The sequence below is a fragment of the Magnolia sinica genome, chromosome 2 (genome assembly GCF_029962835.1).
Source record: "Magnolia sinica isolate HGM2019 chromosome 2, MsV1, whole genome shotgun sequence".
Taxonomy (NCBI): Eukaryota; Viridiplantae; Streptophyta; class Magnoliopsida; order Magnoliales; family Magnoliaceae; genus Magnolia; species Magnolia sinica.
In genome coordinates, this window is record NC_080574.1 from 122,035,279 (window position 1) to 122,058,448 (window position 23,170).

At 44.7% G+C, this 23,170-nt stretch overlaps 1 protein-coding gene across 1 annotated transcript; it reads left to right on the top strand.

Annotated features, from left to right (window-relative positions):
- The first annotated feature begins 897 nt into the window (after positions 1–897).
- LOC131227260 (uncharacterized) lies at positions 898–3,101 on the top strand. Its single transcript, XM_058223009.1, has 3 exons — positions 898–1,284; positions 1,827–2,258; positions 2,409–3,101. Exons 1-3 carry the CDS (start codon positions 898–900, stop codon positions 3,099–3,101), a joined length of 1,512 nt encoding a protein of 503 aa, XP_058078992.1.
- Positions 3,102–23,170: the final 20,069 nt, after the last annotated feature.

Here is a 23,170-nt window from a genome sequence, read left to right on the forward strand (position 1 = left end):
GCTCTTGATCCAAATCAGTAATTGCGATGATGAACTGAGTTCCACGCTCAGGTTTAATATTTAGGCCTATCATCCTGGATAATTTAGTTGACCACCTCATCAATTGGATAAAGTTAAGCATGTTGTTTATACTTTAAGCAATGGGATAATTGCTAATGTGAGTGTTATGGGAAGATCAGAGATGACTCAGCTCTGAGGTCTAAGGTTATCCAGAGCCAACTCGAGGCGTAAGACTAAGCTTGGAGTCGCGAGTATAGGCGAGGTATGAACCTCCAATTCGACGACTATTATGCTTTCACTCTGAGGCCCTAGACGGAATGATCTAAGGATGAGTCGGTCCGCCCGGGATTCAGAGCGGAACCCTAGAATGATCCGAGGCCGAAGCTGTCAGCTTGGAATGATCTGGCGGTGAGGTGATTGGTTTGGGACTCGAATTGGAATCCACTGATGAGGGGGGCCACAGGGTGTCCCATCACCGCACGATTGGTGACGGTTACTCAACCGCCCACTTCCGCACGATCATACAACGATTAGGAAGCCGAATCTCCCGCGGGATGTGGCAAATGCCCCAAAATGCGCTGAGTTATGCGGACATGTCCATCTCAAGCGAGGGGGTATAAATAGCGTCTTGCGGGAGGGAACAGGTACACAAGATCTGGTACTCTCCATCTACAACTCAACTTAAACCCAGATTTTCCTAACCTGACTTAGGCATCGGAGGGTCCCCTGTTTAAGCCAAGGTCTCCTTTGCTCACTATCGTTGTGTAGGTTTAGGTCCCTGACGTGGTTCGGAGTTCAAGCATCTGAGCAGAGGGCAGCCCAGATTTTGTCTGCAACATTTTTGGCGTCGTCTGTGGGAAACTAATATAAAAGGTCAGCTTCCTATCTTCTGTTACAATGGGAAGAGGAAAGAAGAAATCTACAGCTATGGAGCCAGAGCCAAATGATCAGACTCAGTCTTCCTCGTTACTTCACGTCGAGTCGGCTCCAGGACCATCCCAGCGTTTTAGTAATCGGGCGAATAAGTATCGAGCCATGCAAGGCAAAATACAAGCCCTACGTGACAAAATTAATCAGATGAAGCAACAACAGGAGCAGCAGTCACGTCTCGTTCAGGAAACCGTCGGGCCTGTGGTGGAAGTTGAGTCTACACCACGAAGTGTGAGACCAGAAGGATCACAACATCAATCAGTCCGACTACAAGATTTAGTCCAGAACCCCCCTCTGACCCAAAACCCAGTTCCGGCTAGGAATCCCACGACTCAAGCTCCGACACATGCTTCGGTCAGTTTGGCCCTAGCACCAACGGATCTTCGTCACGAGCTAGAGAGGAAGAGGGGGAGAGAGCCCCTGAAGTAGAAGCTCTGTGCGAGATAGTAGCTAAAAATATACATCCGTGGGAGGCGCAGTTCACAGAACTTAACAATCGGATCCTAACATTACAAAAGAATTAGCAACCTTCATCTGTCCCTGCCGCAGTTCGGGCGATGATGGAAGAGACCAAACCTCCCTTCACCTCTACAATCATGAGCGAGATGATGCCGTAGAGATTTTGGATACCTCCCATCATCCAGTACTCCGGGTCCGGAGACCCGTCTGAGAACGTTGAAGCCTATCGCTCGTGGATGCAAATCCAGACAGTTACGGACACGATGATGTGTAGGGAATCTTCGATCACCCTTACTGGATCCGCTCAGATTTGGTACAGACAGCTCAAGCCTAATTCGGTCGGCTCCTTTACAGAGCTAAGTAGATTATTCCTTACCCAGTTCATAAGTGATAAGTAGAGTCAGAAGCTGACTACTTACCTGTTTACCATCAAGCAGGGGCCTAAAGAGTCATTGAAGAACTTCATCGCCCGCTTTAATGAGGAGGCACTACGGGCGAAGGACTATGATGACAAAATGGCGCTCTCCACCATGTTTGGCAGTCTAAGAGAGGGGAAATTTACCTTCTCCATTGGTAAAAATCCGCCAAAGACGTTGGCTGAGCTCGTCACCAGAGATCAAAAATACACTAATGCCGAGGAGTTCTCCAACTCCCGTAAAAATGTTCAAGCATCAGAGCCACCAACAAAAGGGAACAGACAGAGGAACGAAGAACCCCAGTCGTCCACCAAGAAGTCAGACGACTGCGCTCATCGTGATCGTCGTCCGAGTAGGAAGCCTGAGGGCAGATTTCGTTCCTATACTCCCCTTAACACATCTACAGAGCAAAAATTACTAGATATCAGGGGTCAAAAGCTCCTGAATTGGCCTGTTTGTATGAAGGCCGACGCAGAACACTGAGACAGGCGCAAGTATTGTCGGTTCCACAGCGACCACGGCCACAATACGAGTGATTGCGTGGATCTCAAAGACGAAATCGAAACTCTCATCCATAAGGGTCGTCTGCGCTGATACTACAAGGAAGAGAGAACAGCTCAGAGAGAAGAGCAGCCTAGCAAATCTGCAGAAGAACTGGTCGAAATTCGCACCATCTTCGGCGGTTCATCCAGTAGAGGAGACTCAAACATCGCCCATAAAGCCCACTCCCGGAAGTCCGATCCGAAGCATTACGTCCACATGACTGAGCGGCCAAGGAAAGAGCTCCGAGTCAATCTTGCAGGCTTGACCTTCACGGAAGATGATACACCCGGAATTCAACATCCGCACGATGATGCCCTGGTGGTAACTATGACCATAGCCAACCACAAGGTGTACCGCATCCTGGTCGACACCAGGAGCTCAGCTAATGTCATCTACTTGGAGGCTTTTGAAAGAATGGGGATTCCAAAGTCAAACTTCAGACCTGTGAAGAGCCCTTTGCATAGCTTGGCCGGAGAAATGGTGATCTCCAAAGGAGCCATCTCCCTCCCTATGACTGTGGGAGAAGGACGGCATCAAGTCACCCTCTTGGTGGACTTCCTTGTCGTTAATGTGCCATCAGTGTATAACGTCATCCTGGGGAGACCTTCCCTCAATGCAATGAGAGCGGTCGTGTCCACATACCATCTAATGATGAAATTTTCCACCGAAGGCAGAGTAGGCTACCTCCGAGGCGATCAACGCGAGGCTCGGAAGTGTTATGCGATAGCAGTGAGGAAAGGGTCGGTGACATAGGCCCTCACTATCAATGTCCTTGACCCCAGGGGAACCTACAGAGGATCTATCCATGGAAGACTTGGAGGCTGTGCCGCTTAATGAAGCAAATCCAAGCAAAACTGTTCAGCTCAGTATATCATTGAATTCCAAGCAACAGTCTCAGATGTTGGCCTTACTGCAGCAGCACAGAGACGTCTTCTCATGGTCACATGAGGACATGTAGGGAATCCCCCCAATGTCATGGTCCATAGACTGAATATGGATCCAGATTACAAACCAGTGAAACAGAAGAGGAGACCGTTCGACGCCGAGCGCTATACGACTATAGCCGACGAGGTCTCCAACCTCCTCAGCATTGGCTTCATTGAGGAGGTGCACTATCTGGATTGGATCGCGAATGTGGTCCTCGTCAAGAAAGTGAACGGGAAGTGGCGGGTTTGTGTGGACTACTCGGATCTGAACAAGGCCTGTCCCAAGGATAGTTTTTCCTTGCCTCGGATTGACCAGCTGGTAGACAGTACAGCAGGACACGAACTGCTCTTCTTCCTGAATGCCTATTCCGGGTATAACCAGATCGCGATGCATCCCCCAGACAGGTAGAAGACCACCTTCGTCACCGATAAGGGACTCTACTATTACCGGGTTATGCCGTTCGGCCTAAAAAATGGTGGGGCCACATATCAGAGATTGGTTAATTAGATATTCGACAGGTAGATCGGACACACCATGGCAGTTTATGTTGACGACATGCTCGTCAAAAGCATCAGGGCGTCTGATCATCTGACAGATCTCGGAGAGACCTTCTCTATCCTCTAAGAGTACTAAATGAAGCTGAATCCCGCGAAGTGTGCCTTAGGAGTCGACTCCGGTAAATTCCTCAGGTTTCAGGTCAGTCAGCGGGGCATTGAAGCAAACCTTGACAAGATCAAGGAGCTCCTTGACATAAGCTCGCATCAGACGATAAAAGAGATACAATGCCTCACCGGACGAGTAGCAGCGCTCGAACGGTTCATATCTAGATCCACTAACAAATGCCTCCCCTTCTTTCAGTAGTTGAAGGGTCATAAGAAGGCTACGTGGACATCGGAATGTGAGCAAGCCTTCTAGCAGTTAAAGCAGTACTTGGCTCACCGCCCCTACTGTCCAAGCCTGAAGAAGGCAAGCGCCTGGTCCTGTACCTCGCAGTCTCGGCCTCAGCCGTCAGCTCCACGCTGATCAGGGAAGTGGGGGGCAAGCAGCACCCTGTATATTATGTGAGCAAAGCAATGGTACCTATCGAGACAAGGTATCCGGCTCTGGAGAAGTAAAACTCTGTCTGATCATCTCAGCTTAAAGGTTACTCCCATACTTCCAGGCCCATTCCATCATTGTCTTGGCCGACTCTCCCCTCAGGCAGGTTCTCCTGAGGCTCAAGGTGTTTGGTCGGCTAACTAAGTAGGCAATCGAACTCGAGGAGTTTGATATTCAGTTCCGTCCAAGGGCCGCGATTAAGGGCCAAGTTGTGGCTGACTTCATTGCAGAGTTCACTGCTCCGAGAGAAGAGAAGATCAGTACCGAAGTAAAGTCAGCTCCTTCACCCGACCCTTCAACTAATCAAAACACGGTGTCAAAACCGAGATGGATCCTCTTCGTAGATGGATCGTTAAACGTGCCAGGGCGGGGATTGTCTTAGTCACACCTGACTCTACACCTATCTAGTATGCAATCAAGCTCGGTTTCAAAGCATCTAACAATGAAGCGGAGTATGAGGCCCTATTGGCTGGACTCAGGCTGGCGGCCAGTTTGGGGGTCCAGTCCCTTGAAGTACGATGCGACTCTCTGCTGGTGGTGAATCACATCTCCACCGAATATGAGGCCAAGGAGACAAGGATGGTGGCTTACTTGTCCGAGGCCAGGAAGTTGATAGAAAAGTTCTGGAGCTACACTATTAATCAAACTCCAAGGACAGAGAATTCTTGGGCCGATGCCTTCACAAAGCTAACTTCGGCCACGGAGGGAAAGATTCCTCGGGTCATCCCTGTAGAGTTCATAGAGCATTCAAGCATTGACCAAACGGTGCAAGAAGTGGTCAACCCAGTGAATGTCATACCGAGTTGGATGGACCCGATATACAATTACCTCATATTTGGTGAGGTCCCCTCGGATAGGTTAGAGGCAAGATGTCTGAGAGTCAGGGTTGCACGATACATAGTCTTGGACGGGATCTTATACAAGAAAGGGCATTCACAACCCTACCTTAGGTGCCTCCGACCCGATAAATCAGACTAGTGATTCAAGAGATTCACAAAGGCATCTGAGGAAATCACTCTGGTGGTCGGGCCCTAGCTCTAAAAATACTTCATCAATGATATTTCTGGCCGACCATCAGGGAGTACTCAAAGAACTACATTCAGAGGTGCGATAAGTGCCAATGATACGCAACCGTGCCAAGGCGACCTGCGAAAGAAATGACTCCCATGAATGGGTCGTGGCCGTTTGCCCAATGGGGGATCGACATCATCAGACCTCTGCCCACTGGGAAGGGGCAGGTCAAGTTTGCCATTGTTGCAGTTAACTACTTCACCAAGTGGGCCGAGGCCGAGCCTGTCGCAAAAATCACGGAGCATAAGGTGGTTAATTTTGTTTGGAAAAATATCGTCTGTCAGCTTAGAATCCCGCGCACTTTCGTATCTGATAATGGCAGGTAGTTCGATAACGACAAGTTTCAAGGCATGTGTCGGGAGCTCAGCATTTCGAACGCGTATTCCTCGCCTCGGCACCCGCAAACCAATGAACAAGTGGAGGCAATCAACAAAGTCATTAAGCACCATCTCAAAATAATATTAGAGTAAGCGAAAAGCAACTGGGCAGAGGAGCTCCCATTCATCCTCTAGGCTTACAGGACTATGGCTCAGTCATCTACTAGGGAAATCCCATTTTCACTTTCTTATGGTTCGAAGGCGGTGGTGTCAGTCGAGATTGGCCTCCCTACAGCTCGGGTTAGGAACTATCAGGAAGATCAAAACACCAAGCAGAATGTAGCTAACATGGACCTACTCAAGGAAGCTAGAGATGTCTCCAGACTCCGGGTTGCTACTCGGCACAGCAGGTGGCATGATTCTACAACTCTCAGGTCAAGACTTGGCAATTTCGCCCGGGAGACTTGGTCCTTCTCCGAGTTTTTCAGAACACTGCAGAGCCGGGATCTGGGGTACTCGAACTTACCGTGTGGTCCAATCGACCAAGCCTGGCTCCTACCACTTAGAGGATCTCAAAGGGCGTCAGCTCCCTCACCCCTGGAACGCCAAGCACCTGAAAATCTACTATCCCTGATATACTGGCCACTGAAGGCACTCAATAAGTTTACGCCATGGAGCGACTAGCCTTTAAGGCTTCCAATAAAATCTATGTTTCTACGTATCTACTTGAACGACTTGTCGACAAACGGAAAAAGTTACCTCTCATAAGTAGGGGCCAACTCAACGAACTAATCCCTTAGAGAAGGGGTTAGTACGTTATCCCATAAAAACTCGTTAAGTGATCCCCTCATATTTAGGGAAAAAGCTCATGGACGACCCGATTCCTTGACGAAAGAGTCGGCTCGTCGTACGACCAAAGAATCTACAAAAAGCCCCTCGCCATTTGGAGGGGGGGTGTTGACCCCATGAAATAATCTAGGGGTCTCTCTCAAATACAGGAAGACAGCCTAGGAATGAGCCGACTTGTTAAGGAGCCGGTTTGTCAATCAACAACTTAACATCTAGCAATCACCAGTGCAATCATCATCCAAAACATCAATTGTGTTATATCATGCCCTCTCTAGAGGGTCAAAAAGATCATCCATCAAATTATCCATCAAAACTATTGTTTAAAAGAGTTATAAAAAAGAGGGAATGTCAGAAACTATCCGATCGGAGGAGGTTGAGAAGCGGGAGCCGGGTCCGGAGAGACATCTTCACCCAGTTTCTCCCCTGCATCCTCGGGGACAAGGGGTTCGAGGTTGAGATCCGGATAAAGCTCCTAGACTGCATCTAGGCAAGCGCCGTAGCCACATTTATAGAACTTAGTAGCTTCAACGGTCCTTTCCTCCAAAGATTTAAATGCGTCTACTGCAACGATCACTGTCAATGCCAAGGAGGCCTCATCTTCAACCCATTAAGCTTTCTTTGCCTGCATTACCGCTCGACTCTACTCTTCCACCGCCTCAAGCTTGGTTCACTCCAGCACGTCCCTCAATCGGGCATTTTCCTTTAGGAGCTAGTCGGCGTGGGACCTAGCTCTGGTTAGCTCGGTCGTAGCGGCAACGCATCGTGCCTGAAGGTCGTTGATGACCCCCTAGAGTTGTAGTTCTCGCGCTTTTCCATCATCGAGCTGCCAGCACAGTTCCACGTGCTCTATTCGGAAGAACGCAACCTTGTCTCGAAGAGTCTAGATCTCACTCCTAAGAGCCGTTATCTTCATGTCTTTTTACGCGATCTCCCTCAACCTCTCCTGAATCAAAAGGAGCCTCGGAACGGACTAAATCAAAATAAGAAAATGAGCATATAAACGCAACAAAAAAAATGATCAAAGGCAAGAAAGGTTAGCAAAAATACCTGGTAGAAGACGGAAGTCATGTCTTTTATGAAGGATTCATCCGACTTGTTGAGAAGGGCTGCAATCTCCTCCTCCGGAGCATGCTTCACAGCCCAAAGAACCAAGCCCGACATATGATAGCCTGGCTGAAGTCTGTCCCCACTGGTTCTGACCCGAGCTGAGCTCGTTGCCCCCCCTACCCCGGTCCCGCTACCTGCTGAAGCTTGGGCCTCAGCTCTGGGATCATCTTCGACTTCGAGAGGAGAGAACATCGCGTCAGCCATCCGAATGGTCTCCTCCCGTTCGAAAGAAGATGGGATGGCTATGCAAGGCTTAGGGGCTGGTAGAGGCACTTCTAGGACATGAGGGGCGACAATTAGAGTGGGTATCAGAGCTGGAGCGTTATCAACCACGGCCCCAACCGCTGTGTATGCTGGAGCTGTAGCAACAGAAATTGAAGTTGGAACCGAAACTGCAGCGACAGAAATTGAAGCTAGAGCCGGAGCTGCAACAACAGAAATTGGGGCTGATGGGCCTTCATCGTGAGGAGTCGCCTGCCTTTTCTTACTCATTGTCTTCATCCGTGGTTTGGACCTCAACATCTCCTCAACGGACAGGGGGGCCTTCCTCTTCCGAGATCCGGAGGCTTCGGCCATACCTACGCATTGGATAATAAATCAAATCAATGTCCAAGCTATGAAATTTTCGGTTTCATCAAAGTAAAAGGCGGAGGGGCACTCACTGAATGAAGTGGGGAGCGGCTTAAACTTGTAGAACCCTGACCGATGAAGGTTGCCTGTGATAATCAGGAGCGTAGATCTTCTGAACGCGCCCTGGCCTTGGCGATCCGATTCTTCTGATCCGAGGTGACAAGAGGCGAGCCCCTTGGGAAGTTTGCAAAAATGGAATGAAGATGCTGATCAGACCACAGTAAACAAAGGAACATTACAAAAAGATTGTTCGAAATCCGACCTGGAAGGGTAAATCGAGTAGGAACCCGAGTCCTCAAGTTTCTGAGCTCTGTACCGGCACTTCCCACTCGCCCGAAGCTCAAAATCACTTGTTCTTCCAATCCTTATTAGAGGATGGAAGTTGCAGGACCAGCCCCGAGCCCTTGCTGCCGCAAGTCATGAAATATTCTCATGGCTCTTGGCTATCGTACTTGATCAAGTATAAACTTATCAGCTCTTCTGGTGTTAGTTCCGGGTTCCTAATGTGGCGACAGATGATGTATGAAGATATTAAAACTCTCTAAGTATTAGAGGTAAACTGACCTTGGGCTAGTCCCAAATAGGCTATCAGGACTCAGACGAAGGGATGCATTAAAAGGCGGAGCCCACATTGTAGCGCACAGAGGAAGATCGTGACTTTCCCTTGGACAGGAGCTCCGGTGATATCGAGGGGCTCTGACACTCGGATCCGTACGGAGTCCGGGATCTCAAACTCTGATCGGATCCATTCCATCTGAGACTCGACCAGCACAGAGCCTCCCGGGATGGTCTCTGCAGTTAAACCACTCGCTAGCATCTTCATATCGTCGTCCGTCGAATCTCGAGGGGCTCGAGAGGCCTTCTTCCCGCCTTTGCGGCACGTCCAAGCCCCAGCCTCTGGCCTTCAGAGACCTCTCGTCTATCATCCGAGCTCCCTGGCCCGGAATCATCCTCGAAGGCATAATTGCCTCGGACCATCTCAAAGTCGTTCGACATTCTGCAGAAACGAAGTAAATAAAGGCAATCCGGAAGTGAGGGGGGACTCACCGGAAGCTGTCCGTGATGGTCGTCGAAAATTGCTTGTGCCGAAAGCTGCTGATCGGTCGGAATCGCCTCCCCGCAGGTTACGCTTTTCGGGAATGGCCTTGGCAAAAATCGCCTCCTCAGGTAGCTCACCACAATGAAAACTCAAAGAATAGAAATGGAGGCGTTTCCGAGTGCTAGGGGTTTTTATAACCTACAAGTAACTCTTGCATTAATGGCGAGACTTGATGGCCGCAGTGAAACCATGGCGAGCCGACTTCGAAAGACACACGGCTAAGTGCCACTGGCCCAAGCACTGCTAAGGCACTTGCCTCTAGCATCGGGCGACAAGCTTCGAGCAGTGGAAGCGTCACCTAGCCATCTCTTGTGGCTGACGTGGTGATCCCTCATAATTTCTCTGACGATTTGAGATCTTAACCGTCGCCACGCGCCGGTTTGAGGTTAACCTTGCAACAGAAATCCCCGAGTACGTATCTTTTCGAATATGGAAACCATGATTGTGACTGCATGTGTTGGGAGTGCAACGGAGGAAGCTACCGATCTTTTGTATGTGTTTACTCTCTGAGTCCGTGTCCAAACTTGGAGAGTAGGGGGCTTCTATTATGGGAAGATCAGAGACGACTCAGCTCCGAGGTCTGAGGTTATCTAGACCCGACTCGAGGCGTAAGACTAAGGCCCTGTTTATTAATGGCCCCCAAAAAGTTTTTAATGGTCGACGTTCATTCAAGACTGTTTTCCTATAATGTGGTCCACTTGAGATTGGGATATACCTCATTTTTGGTCTCATACCATAAAATGATCTATAAACATAGATGGGCGGCATGGATGAAACGCACATCATGGTGGGACCCACATAGCACCTACCATCAGCCATTGGTTGGTAGCAGGGGATGAGCCAATCTGTTTCCGCGAACGCAGATTGGACACTGTCAGGTTGAGTAGCGAAACTTGCCACCGAAGTTACGTGTTATGTGGGCCCTATCATGACGTATGTTTTGTATCCACGATGTCCAACCATTTGGAAATATAATTTTAGGTAAAGATCCAAAGAATGAGTAAAATCCAAAGCTCCAGTGGACCTCACCACAGAAAACAGTAGGGTGAGTGACACCCACCATTAAAATCTTCAATAGGCCACAAAAGTTTTTGATCAAGCTGATATTTGTTTTTCCCTTCTTTCATGTCCATGTTAACTTGTGAACAAGTTGGATTTGGATTTCAAATAAAAATAATGGTGAGCCTTAGGAAGGTTCCAACGGTAGGCATCAATCTCGCCATTGGGTCAACTACATATTTGGATCTGCCTAAAATTAAATCTCCAAATAGATGGACGGTGTAGACAAAGCACATACATCATAGTGGGCCCATGGAACTTGATGACGTCACTTCGGTAGCCAAATTCAACTTGTAAGTAGCTAATCCACGTCCAAGTAGCATGCGGATTGGTTGGTGTACCTCACACCAGCTATATAGCTGCTGTATTGACGTCAGCAAGTTCTATGCGTCCCATCATGAGGTATGTGTTATATCCAAACCATCCATCCATTTGGCAAGCTCATATTAAAGCTTGAGACGAAAAATAAGTTGCAAAAAGTGACAGGAGATTGAACATCTACCATTGAAACCCTTTTTGGGGCCACAGAAGTTTTAGATCAATATGATTTATTTTTTTTCAGTTTGGATGGCATATAAATATAAGATGGGCTTATTTGAAGGTTTTATTGCTACTGGTGTTCAATCCTATAAAATCTTCCCGCTAAGAGGAATTGAGGGCCTGATGATGATTTTTAGTTTTTTATTAAGTATTTTAGTTTATTTAAACCAAATATAATGATTTTATTTTCATTTCATAAAAAATAATTTCTTTATAATGTAAAACATTTCCAAATGAGAGATAGGGACAAATGTGTCAAATTAACATATTTCAGACATTTAAAATGTTTGTTAACAAACAGTTTGTTTAAGATTCAGTACTTAATTTTTAGACTTCAGCCATAATTATCAAACAAGTTTTTTTACTTCAGATTTCAGATTCAGGCTTTAGATTTAAGATTCAGGCTTCAGATTTCAGATTCGGTCTTTAGACTTCAGATTTAACAAATGGGGCCTAAGCTTGGAGTCACGAGTATAGGCGAGGGATGAACTTCCAATTCAACGGCTGTTATGCTTTCACTCCGATGCCCTAGATGGAATGATCTGAGGATGAGTCGGTCCACCCGGGATTCAGAGCGGAACCCTGGAATGATCCGAGGCCAAAGCTGTCAGCTTGGAATGATCTGGCGGTGAGGTGATTGGTTTGGGACTCAAATCAGAATCCACTGATGAGGGGGACCACGGGGTGTCTCATCACCGCACGATTGGCGACATTACTCAACCGCCCACGTCCGCACGAACATACAACGATTAGGAAGCCGACTCTCCCACGGGATGTGGCGAATGCCCCAAGATGCGCCGAGTTATGCGGACATGTCCATCTTAGGCGAGGGGGTATAAATAGCGTCTTGCGGGAGGGAATAGGTACACAAGATCTGGTACTCTCCATTTATAACTCAACTTAGACCCAGATTCCCCTGACCTGACTTAGGCATCGGAGGGTCCCCTGTTTAAGCCAGGGTCTCCTTTGCTCACTATCGTTGTGCAAGTTTAGGTCCTTGACATGGTTCGGAGTTCAAGCATCTAAGCGGAGGGCAACCCAGATTTTGTCTGCAACAATGAGCATAAAATCCTTCTTGTAATAATTATTCTTACATCTCTCGAAACTAGTTAAATCCTAATCATTTATTTCATTAAGATATCATGACAGTTCAAGAGATATTTTGGGATTGTCCCAAGAAACCTATATTAAAAAGATACTTACCAGATATAACATGTATAATTGTGTACTAGGTGAGGGATATGTCATCAAGGGTGACAAGTTTAGCCTCCTACAATATCTAAGAATGATTTTAAAAAGAAAAGAATGTAAGATATCTCATATGCATCTACAATGGGATGCGTTATGTATACATTGATCTTGTTCACTCCCCAAGTATAGGGTTGTGATGTAGTAATAAACTCGGTAAGACCGAGGTCGAATCCACAGGGACTGATACCTGTACGTTATCTGAAACCAAGTAGGACTAGAACTAGACTAAGATGTGATCTAAACAAAATAGAATTTTAAGGAATAATTGGGGAATAATTATCTAAAACTTTAAGGAATTCAGAGGAAGGAAACTAGGGATTCAGAGGATCCACTTGTAGAGATTAGGGAGATCTTATGCCTGCATCAAGAATCATGGAAATCAAACTAGACTTCCTTTGATATAGTTTTCAAGAGATGAAAGGTATATGAATTAGAATGGATTCCATCAGCAAACCATGCCCAGGAGACAAAGTAAACAACAGAATTAAACTAATTACCAACCAACCAACAATGTATGAAGATCAGGAAGGGTACTATCATCCAACCATGCCCAGGAGACGATGGTGAACAACAGGGCCTCCTGACGTCATAAACATCAAAAGAGAAAAGAAATATTCAAAGCCATTGCAAACCCATTGTAATTTCAGTCACAACAGACCATTAAAGACTAAGAAAAATATTCCTTTAATAATCAACTAAATCAAATTCAGTTTATGAATTTTAAAGGCTCAAAGTAGAATCTCCCATCTCGCTACAGGCTTCACCTCTTAGCCCTAGCTAAGAGGTTTAGCCAGACATGAATGGCTTGAACTCAAATCAAATAAAAAGAAAAAGAAAACGAAAAATAAAAGAAAAATAAGAAAAACTTCTTATCTTCTCTCTCTCATCTTCTCTCTCTGTCTTCTTTTCTTCCGTCCTCCACACGCTGATCTCCTTGACGTGCAGCAGCAACCCAGCCGCTGCACTCTTTCAACCGAGCTCCCTCTTGCCTCTCCCGTTTCAGCCTCCGTTCACGGCGTTCACGGCTGCACTCCCCACTAAGCTCCCTCTCTTTTCTTCCTTATATTAGAGAGGCGTCGCTGGATGGGTCGGTTGCAAGGAACCGACCGAGTTGGAGTCGGACGCGGAGTGCGTCATCTCCTTCCGCAGCACGCAGTCAGCCAGCTTCGAAACTGCCTTGCGTCGGCTCATCTTTTCGGCCAACAAAACCAATCTTAAGATGTTCAGTCTTCTTGCCACGGTTCAGCACTTCCTTGGAGAGGTTTTGAACGGCTCAGATCGTTGGACCGATCCTCGTCAAATTCGCAAAACAGTTCGGAATTTCCTGTTTTTCCGGACGCAAAACAGGGAGCGTAGCTATTACGCTGTGACGATGGTGGGGTCCACTGTCTATTTCAAATGAGAGATCCAAGCCGTCCATTGAATTCCTCTCGGAATTTCAGTTGGGAAGGAATGGTTTTGGATCAGATTCGGCGTGACCCACGAAAGAAATCAGCTGCAATAGTTGTAGGGCAGTCCATTTGTGACCATTGAAACCAACACGTGTGCGTGCATGAGTGCATAAAGTCAACATGGGTTTGGCTAAATCGAGCCCCTCTGCATGATGGACGGCTCGGATTGAGCATTTGGACCATGATGATGGCCCACTGAGATCATCCGCAGTCTCTGTTTCAGGTATGAAACAGAGTTCTGTTTTTTAAGAGATACGTCCCTGTGTTGCCATGCACTCTTACTGCAAAAAGTGTACTATGTACACTGTATAATGATTATGAGAAATCCGCACCATCCATCTTGTTCCCCATTTCATTTGAGCCGTGGGGGCCGAAGTTAAAGCATATCTGACAGCGGGTGGGCCCCAAATCAGGATTTTATGGACTGATCTGTTAGTTCAGCCACTTTCACGAGGATCCAATGGCTGAAATTTGACGTGTACGGTTAGTTTTTGGTCATCGAGCCATGTATAAAGTTTCGAGCCAAACAGATGATGGAAACCCAGTGATCTTGCATTCTGGCTGACTTTCAGGCCGCTTGAGCTTCAGTTTCTCAATTTTCGCGGATCCCTGGCATGTAATTCCGTCGATCTTGGTCCCTTGGAGTCCGTCCCTTGCCTTGGTGCATTCTGAACGTTAAATCCATGCTTTTAGCATCCTTTTTCAGTCCATGCTCGTAAATACACCTTGCATCACAAACACGATTAAACTGGTGCATTAAATAGTATCATGTCCATAAATTCAGGTAATAATTGGGTCTGATATGCAATATTTGACCCTCAACAGATCTCCACTCGACCTGATCTAGCATTCGCAGTTGGAATGGTTGGGAAATACATGTCGAATTTAGGAATAAATGATTGGAAAGCAACAAAGAAGGTAATGTGGTATTTGCGAAGGATGAAGGACTTCATACTTGCATACAGATGGATGGATCAGTTAGAGCTTACTAGATATACAAAACTAAACTACCTTCGGTGACTTGATAGCAGAAAATCCACTTCAGGATTATTTTCATGATAGCCAGTGAAGCTATTTCGTGGAAGCATGCAAAGCTAACGCCTACAACTTCATCCACCATGAATGTGAAATTTATTGTCTGTTACAAAGCCGAGTGCTAGGCTAATATGGCTACAAAACTTTATCTTAGAGCTTCAAATTATGGACTCGGCTCCAAAGCCACTGAGAATCTACTGTGTAATACTAAGTGGTGTTCGTTAACAAGAACAAAATTTTGTCTCAAGTCAAGCACATAGACATAAACTTTCTACTTGTAAAGAGGAGGATTCAGGATCATCTAGTATTTATGGAACTCATGCTGATGGTTGTAGACCTACGAGCTAAAAGCTTGCCTCACAAGTCATTCAAGGAATTGGTGAATAGTGTGGGATTGATTAGTATTAAAGATATATTTAATTAGTGGAAGAATACAATTACTCTTGTTATATACACATTTCAATCTATCCAATACAATTGACAATTCAATTTATAATGATATGGTTTTCATTCCTCTAATAGAGGTATAGGGCATTTCTTTTTTCTTTTCTTTTTTTATTTTGGTTGCACTCCATGTTAGCCACCTCCACTAGGGATCGATACCGAGACCTCTAGTGTTGAAACAAGGTATCTCCACTCAGTCTGCCAGTTGAGCTATGGATCTGGGTGTGGTATAGGCATCTCTTAAAAGAGAAAGTAGAACTATTTGAAAATCTGTATACATGGCCACATTTGGAATGACAATTTTCATACCACTCACCCAATTATCAAGATACTGTCATTAGCAGTACTGATATTTGTGATCATGCCGAGTCTCACTTCGATAGATGTGCTGAGAACTACCATGGTCCCCTATCCGTAGTATCAGGTGAGGCTTGAAGATGTGTGGCGTACATTGTATATTTCTATACCCAAAAGTACCGTACTTACATTACAAAATAAAGGCTAGGATTTTATTCATCTTGCACGAGAGATAAAGAGAAATTTATGACTGTGGACCCCACCTTTTATCCATGGTTTTTTTAAGCAATACTAACTTAGAATACGCACGTGGACCTCCTCGTACGGAGTCAGAATTTCAGGATGAAAATACCCCCGCCTTCCTTTCGAAGACGAGCGCTGACGCTCCTCCAACCGAGAGTTGTACGAACGGCTCAAAAGAGATCAAAGTTACATGGCCCCACAGCTATGTATTTATTATATCCACAACGTTCATCCATATTTCGAGATCATTTCGGAGCATTATCCCAAAACAAAAAAAAATCATATCCAAAGATCAACTGGACCACACCACAAAACAGCAGCAGGAAAATTGATTTTCACCGTTAAAAATTTTGTAGGGCCCACCATGACATTTATTTTCCATCCAACCTATTCATAAGGTGACAAAGGCCTGGATGAAGAGGAAAAACAAATTTCATAATGATCCAAAATTCTGTAACCCCTAAAAGGGTTTCAATGGTAGACGTTCAATTCCCCACTGCCTTTTACAGTGTGGTCCACTTGATAGTTAGATCTATCTTATTTTTCGTCTCAAGCTTTAATATAAGCTCGCCAAATAGATGGACGGTTTGGATATAACACAGACCTCATGATGGGACCTACAAAAGTAACATGGCAAAAAAAAAAAAAAAAAAGCCACAGAGGGCTGCGGCGATAGTGCCGCGGCAGTCCGACTTTTTTTTTTTTTTTTTTTTACATGGAGAACTTTTTCTCCCTTACATTTTTCTCTACTACATAATTAAGTAAATATGTATATATAAGTATATAAAAATATTTTTTTATCTTTCAATTCATTTCTTTGTCTATTTATTTAACAAGCATATCTCCTAAACTAGAATGATTTACTTAACGTACCACATATGATTTTGGAGTAGGAGAAGCTAATTAAGCCAACCAACCTATTTATTTTCCAAGATTCCATCGGGTCGATAGTTGAAAATCCATTTCATTCAGTTCGTGGTCAATTTCAATCACTTCACGGTCAAAATGGAAATTCAGCGGGGCAAATATGAAATTGAATGAAGAAAACATGAAATTGAGTGGGGAAAACTAGAAAGTTAGCAGGTAAAACATGAAATTAGGGCTGAAAGTCGGGTCAGTTGGTTCGGGTTGGTACTCAACCCTAACCCAACCCAAGGTTCCTATACCTAAACATTGACCTAACCCAACCCAATCTTGGGTTGAGAATTCTCAACCTAAGCCCAACCCAAGAGGGCTCAACGGGTTGATTAGGTTGGTCGAGTGTATACATGTCTATTTGAGAGAGAAGACTATGGTCTATGGTCAGAAGTTGGGAGGGCTAGATGGGAAGGTGTGGCAGCTGGTTGGTTTGTATAAGTGGAATATTGTATGTAGGGAGAGTGGTCGCTTCCGCCCGTGGGATTTTAAGAAGGTCAAAGAGTGGAGGAGTCGGATTTACCTCCGTATTGTTGGTGAGTGAGGTGGTGTCTTCCTGGTAGTGTTTATGCCCATTGAGGGGCAGCTTGGCATGTTTTAAGATCCATGGGATTGCTGATACATATCCTTTTAAACATAGACCTATGTTTGCCTCGCTCAACTTCATGTTTGCCTTACTCAATTTCATGTTTGCCCTGCTGAATTTTCAATTTGACCGTGAACTGATTGAAATTGACCATGAACTGAATGAAATGGATTTTCGACCATCAACTCGATGGAATCTTGAAAAATAAAGAGGTTGGAAAATATTTTTTCTCTAATACATAATTATATAAATATGTATATATAAGTATATAAAAATATTTTTTTATCTTTTAATTCATTTCTTTGTCCATGTATTCAACAAGCATATCTCCTAAATTAGAATGATTTGTTTTTTTTTACACACGCACACACACCCCCACACACTCACACTAGTGGAATTTCACCACCTATGGATACTCGAACGCTTGATCGGGTGTTGAAACTCCTAAGAGTCTACCACCCGAGCAAGAGAAAGGATCCAAACTAGAATAATTTGCTTAACCTATCATATATGATTTTCATGCAAACATGAAAATGAGCGGAGCAAACATGAAATTCAACGGGGCAAACATGAAAATTAGTGGGGCAAACATGAAAATCAGCGGGCCAAACATGAAAATGAGCAGGGCAAGCATGAAAAAGAGCGGGGCAAACATGAAAAAGAGCGGGGTAAACTAGAAAATCAGCGGGGAAAATATGAAAAGCAGCGGGGCAAACTAGAAAAATAGCGGGGCAAACTGAAATATGAGCGGGGCAAACTAAAAAATCAGCAGGGGAAACATAAAAATCAGCGGGGGAAACATGAAAAGCAGCGGGACAAACTGAAATATGAGCAGGGCAAACTAGAAAATCAGCGGGGGAAACATGAAAAGCAGCAGGGCAAACTGAAATATGAGCGAGGCAAACTAGAAAAACAGCGGGGCAAACTAGAAAATTAACGGGGTAAACATGAAAAGCAGCGGGGCAAACTAGAAAATCAGCGGAGAAAACATAAAAAACAGCGGGACAAACTAGAAAAACAGCGGGGCAAACTGAAATATGAGCGGGGCAAACTAGAAAATCAGCGGGGGAAACATGAAAATCAGCGGAGGAAACATGAAAAGCAGTGGGGCAAACTAAAAAATCAGCGGGAGAAACATGAAAAGCAGCGGGGCAAACTAGAAAAACAGCGAGGCAAACTGAAATATGAGCGGGGCAAACTAGAAAATCAACCTAGCTATTTTTCAAGATTCCATCGGGTCGATGGTCGAAAATCCATTTCATTCAGTTCGTGGTCAATTTCAATCACTTCGCGGTCAAACTGGAAATTCAGCGGGGCAAACATGAAATTGAGCGAGACAAACATGAAATTGAGTGGGGAAAACTAGAAATTTAACGGATAAAACATGAAATTGAGCAGGGCAAACATGAAATTAGGGCTGAAAGTCGGGTCGGTTAGTTCGGGTTGGTGCTCAACCCTAACCCAACCCAAGGTTCTTATACCTAAACCTTGACCCAACCCAACCCAATCTTGGGTTGGGAATTCTCAACCCAAGCCCAACCCAAGAGGGCTCGACGGGTTGATTGGGTTGGTCGGGTGTATACGGGCTAATATTTTCGTTATTACATTAGTTTATTATATTTCAATATAGGACTTATTTTTTGTATCTATGATTTTATTAATTATATACGTGATTATTCATCATAAAGAACTTCATTTTTTTTCTTTAAAAAACCAAGCTAAAATATAGGACTACTCCTTTAAAAAGTCATGTAGCATAGCACGCAATCTATTTGGAAGAGAGAAATCCGACATATCTTGTTAGCTTGAGTCCTTGGAAATGACGTGGACAAATGAGACCCGACATCACTACTGTACCTTCTACACAAACAATCCACACTCAATTATAATTTATAAGTAACTAATATATTGAGCTGGTTTTAAGCTATTTCAAATTTGGAACTTTTATAAACCATTCTAATTATAGAAAAACAGACGATGTGAATTTCTCATCTCTTGTGTAGCCCACTTTGAGTTTTGGATCCACCTCATGTTTGGTCTCATGTCCTAAAATGATCTCTCAAAATAGATGGAACTATTATAAGCCATTCTAAATATAGAAAAAGGGACGCTGATTTTCTAGTTTGCCCCGCTGCTTTTCATGTTTTTCCCGCTGATTTTCTAGTTTGCCCCGCTCATATTTCAGTTTGCCCCGCTATTTTTCTAGTTTACCCCGCTGCTTTTCATGTTTCCCCTGTTGATTTCTAGTTTGCCCCGCTGCTTTTCATGTTTTCCCCGCTGATTTTCTAGTTTACCCGCTGTTTTTCTAGTTTGCCCCGCTGCTTTTCATGTTTCCCCCACTGATTTCTAGTTTGCCCCGCTGCTTTTCATGTTTGGCCCGCTGCTTTTTTAGTTTGCCCCGCTGCTTTTTATGTTTCCCCCGTTGATTTCTAGTTTGTCCCGCTGCTTTTCATGTTTCCCCTGCTAATTTCTAGTTTGCCCCGCTGTTTTTCTAGTTTGCCCCGCTCATATTTCAGTTTGCCCTGCTACTTTTCATGTTTCCCCCGTTGATTTTCTAGTTTGCCCCGCTAATTTTCATGTTCTCTCGCTGTTTTTCTAGTTTGCCCCGATCATATTTCAGTTTATCCCGCTGTTTTTTTAATTTGCCCCGCTCATATTTCAGTTTGCCCCGCTGATTTTCTAGTTTCCCCCGCACATTTTCATGCTTGCCCCGCTGATTATCATGCTTGCCCCACTCATTTACATGCTTGCCCCACTAATTTTCATGCTTCCCCCGCTAGTTTAGGATTCTTACTCTTACTCGGGTGGTAGACTCTTAGGAGTTTCAACACCCAGTCAAGTGTTAGAGTATCCATACGTGGTGAAATTCCACTAGTGTGAGTGCATGGGGGTGTGTGTGTGCATGTTTAAAAGAGAGAGAGAGAGAGAGAGAGAGAGAGAGAGAGAGAGAGACATTTTAATTTAAGAGATATGCTTGTTTAATAAATAGACAAAGAAATGAATTAAAAGATAGAAAAATATTTTTATATACTTATATATACATATTTACATAATTATGTTTTAGAGAAAAATGTAGGACAAAAAGTTCTCTCTGTTAAAAAAAAAAAACTACCAGACAGCCGCGGCACTACCGCCGAACCGGCGGCAGTGCTGCGGCCGTCTGTGCCATTTATTTTTTTTTAGGTTGTTTTCGTGGGTCCCATCATGATGCCTATGTTATATCCAAACCGTCCATATATTTGGTGAGCTCATATTAAGGCTTGAGGGAAAAAAAAAAAAAAAAAGATAGATCTAACTATCAAGTGGACCATACTGTAAAAGGCAGTAGGGAATTGAACGTGTACCATTGAAACCCTTTCAGGGGTTAATGAAGTTTTGGATCATTATGAAATTTGTTTTTCATCTTCATCAATGTCTTTGTGACCCTATGAATGAACTTAGATGGGGAGGATTTCTCACAAACATTACAGTGGGCCCCAACTTAGACGGGGAGGATTTCTAATGGTTGACGCTCATTCAACATTGTTTCCTGTAATGTGGTACAGAGAAGATTTGGATATACCTCATTTTTTGTCTCATACCGTAAAATGATCTGGAAAAATATATGGACGGTATGGATGAAAAGCATAAATCATGGTGGGGCCCACAGACCACAACAATCCGCCGTTGCCAGTTGGCAGGCGGAGTAGCCAATCTGTTTATGTGAAAAGGAGGGGTATTTTCGTCCTGGAATTTGTCGTCCGTACGAGGAGGTCTAAGTGAGTATGTTAAGTTTGTATTGTTTCAAGAATATCCAATGGATAAAAGGTGGGGTCCACAGTCGTAGATTTCTTAGAGATAAACATGGAGTAAAAGGGGTCGAGGTTGGACTCGCCTGCCCACTAATGCTCTAGAAAACGACACCTAAGTCCTAAAATCTTCACACATGAAAGAGTATTTCCCATTATAGACCTCCGTGGAAGAAAATGAAGCTTTGAATTGTCGCAGCTGGTCAACCATAAGGTGGGTGTACTTTCCCCTCCACTTTCATTTCATTTCTTTCTTCTTCTTCTTTTTATTGAATTTAGAGCCCATTATTGGGGCTCAGATTCCATGTGTGGGGCCCACCTTGCTGATCAAAGGAGGGTCCACCATCGTGTTTAGTCATGCCCCCAACATTGGTCTCCAACAATGTTCCTTATAGCCCAATCTTTATATGGTTTTAGGTTCCACTTTAAGATATTTTTGGGGATACCTTGTTGTCCCATTTTCAGGACTAAATATAGTCTGGAATGTGATATAAGGAGAGGCCCTCACTTGAACCCTCGATGGCAGCCCAAAAATTAACTAAATTTCAGTTCAGAAATTTTATTTTGGGGACCAAACCCCCAAAAATTGACTAAATTTCAGTTCGGAAGAGTGAGAATGGAAATGAGTAAAATGACCATTTACGCAACTCAACGTAGGTACGGTGTGGTCGGCAAACAGCGCCAGGCCAACAATAATTGTGCAGTAAATTCGCCTTGCATTTTTTCTAGAAAGTTGTGTCAAGGAAACGAACCCTTAATAGGGGAAGCGGATTGGCTAGTGTACCACACACCAGCTATATAGCTGATGTATTGACGTCAGCAAGTTCTGTGGTCCCATCCTCAGGTATTTGTTATATCCAAACTATCCATCCATTTGGCGAGCTCGTCCTAATGCTTGGATCAACATGAAATTTGTTTTTCCTATTCATGCAGGTATTTGTGACCTTATGAACAGGTTAAATGGAAAATAAACGTTATGATGGGCCCTCCGAAATTTTTAACAGTGAAAATCATTATCCCATCTGCTATTTTTGGTGTGGTCCTTTTGAGCTTTGGATATGATTCATTTTTTGGCTAATGCTCTAAAATGATCTGGAAAAATTGATGAACAGTGTGGATATAATAAATACACCATTGTGGGGCTCATGTAACTTTGATATCCTTTGAACCGTTGGTACAAACTCGGAGCTCGTCTTCGCACGAAACGTATCTACACCAGCTATATAGCTGGTGTGTGGTACACCAGCCAATCCGCTTCCCTTAAGAGGACAGTTCAGCTTCTTGTTGCGCTGATTTTTATACATTAGCAGGATAAGAGTGGTCTGGACCTAATTGACGGTTCAAATGGACGATGCAATGCAACTATGTTAGTGGAGGTTCCTTACACTTACCTAGAGCTGTCAATAGGCCTGTTTGGCCGTCAGGCTTTTGCACATGGCTGGCCTAGGACTGGACTTGGGCTGGGGTACGGCCCGATGATCACGCCCGGTCTTAATATTCAAGCCCATTTTTGAGTCAGGCCAGATATGGACCGTGCCCGTCAGTCCGGCTTATTAAATTTCAAGGGAAATTTTGTAATATAGAAACTTATAATGTCCCCTACCAGTAAAGGTGTCAATGGGCTAGCATCGGGCCTGAAAATTTACAATTTTGAATAAGCCCTGCCCAACGGTCCAGCCCGAACTAGTTCAAAATCCAGGCCAAGACCTACACCAGGCGCGGCCCGTTGACAGCCCTGCCTGCCAGCAACCCCCAACTGGAAAAGGTTCCTTTTCTACCTTTCTGCTCTGTTCATCCTCCATCCGTTTTTCCATGCCATGAAATAGGAGCTCCTCCATCTCTCTACTTCGGGCTCTGGCTGGGGCCCAGCACAAACATATAAAGGCGAAGCACGGGCTAGACTCTTTTGGCCCATCACGGGCCCGGGCTGGATTAACAATGTGGACTGGGCTTTCTTGGCCCGGCCCTAACCTGGCCCGCTAATGGTCCTATATCATTTTATGACACGCTCACCACATCATTTTATCACTAAACAGAGGGAAGTACTTTTTTTTTTCAAGATTATGGTTAATTACACGTGAAGAGATCTAGAACATCTAAGAAAAATCCAAACCA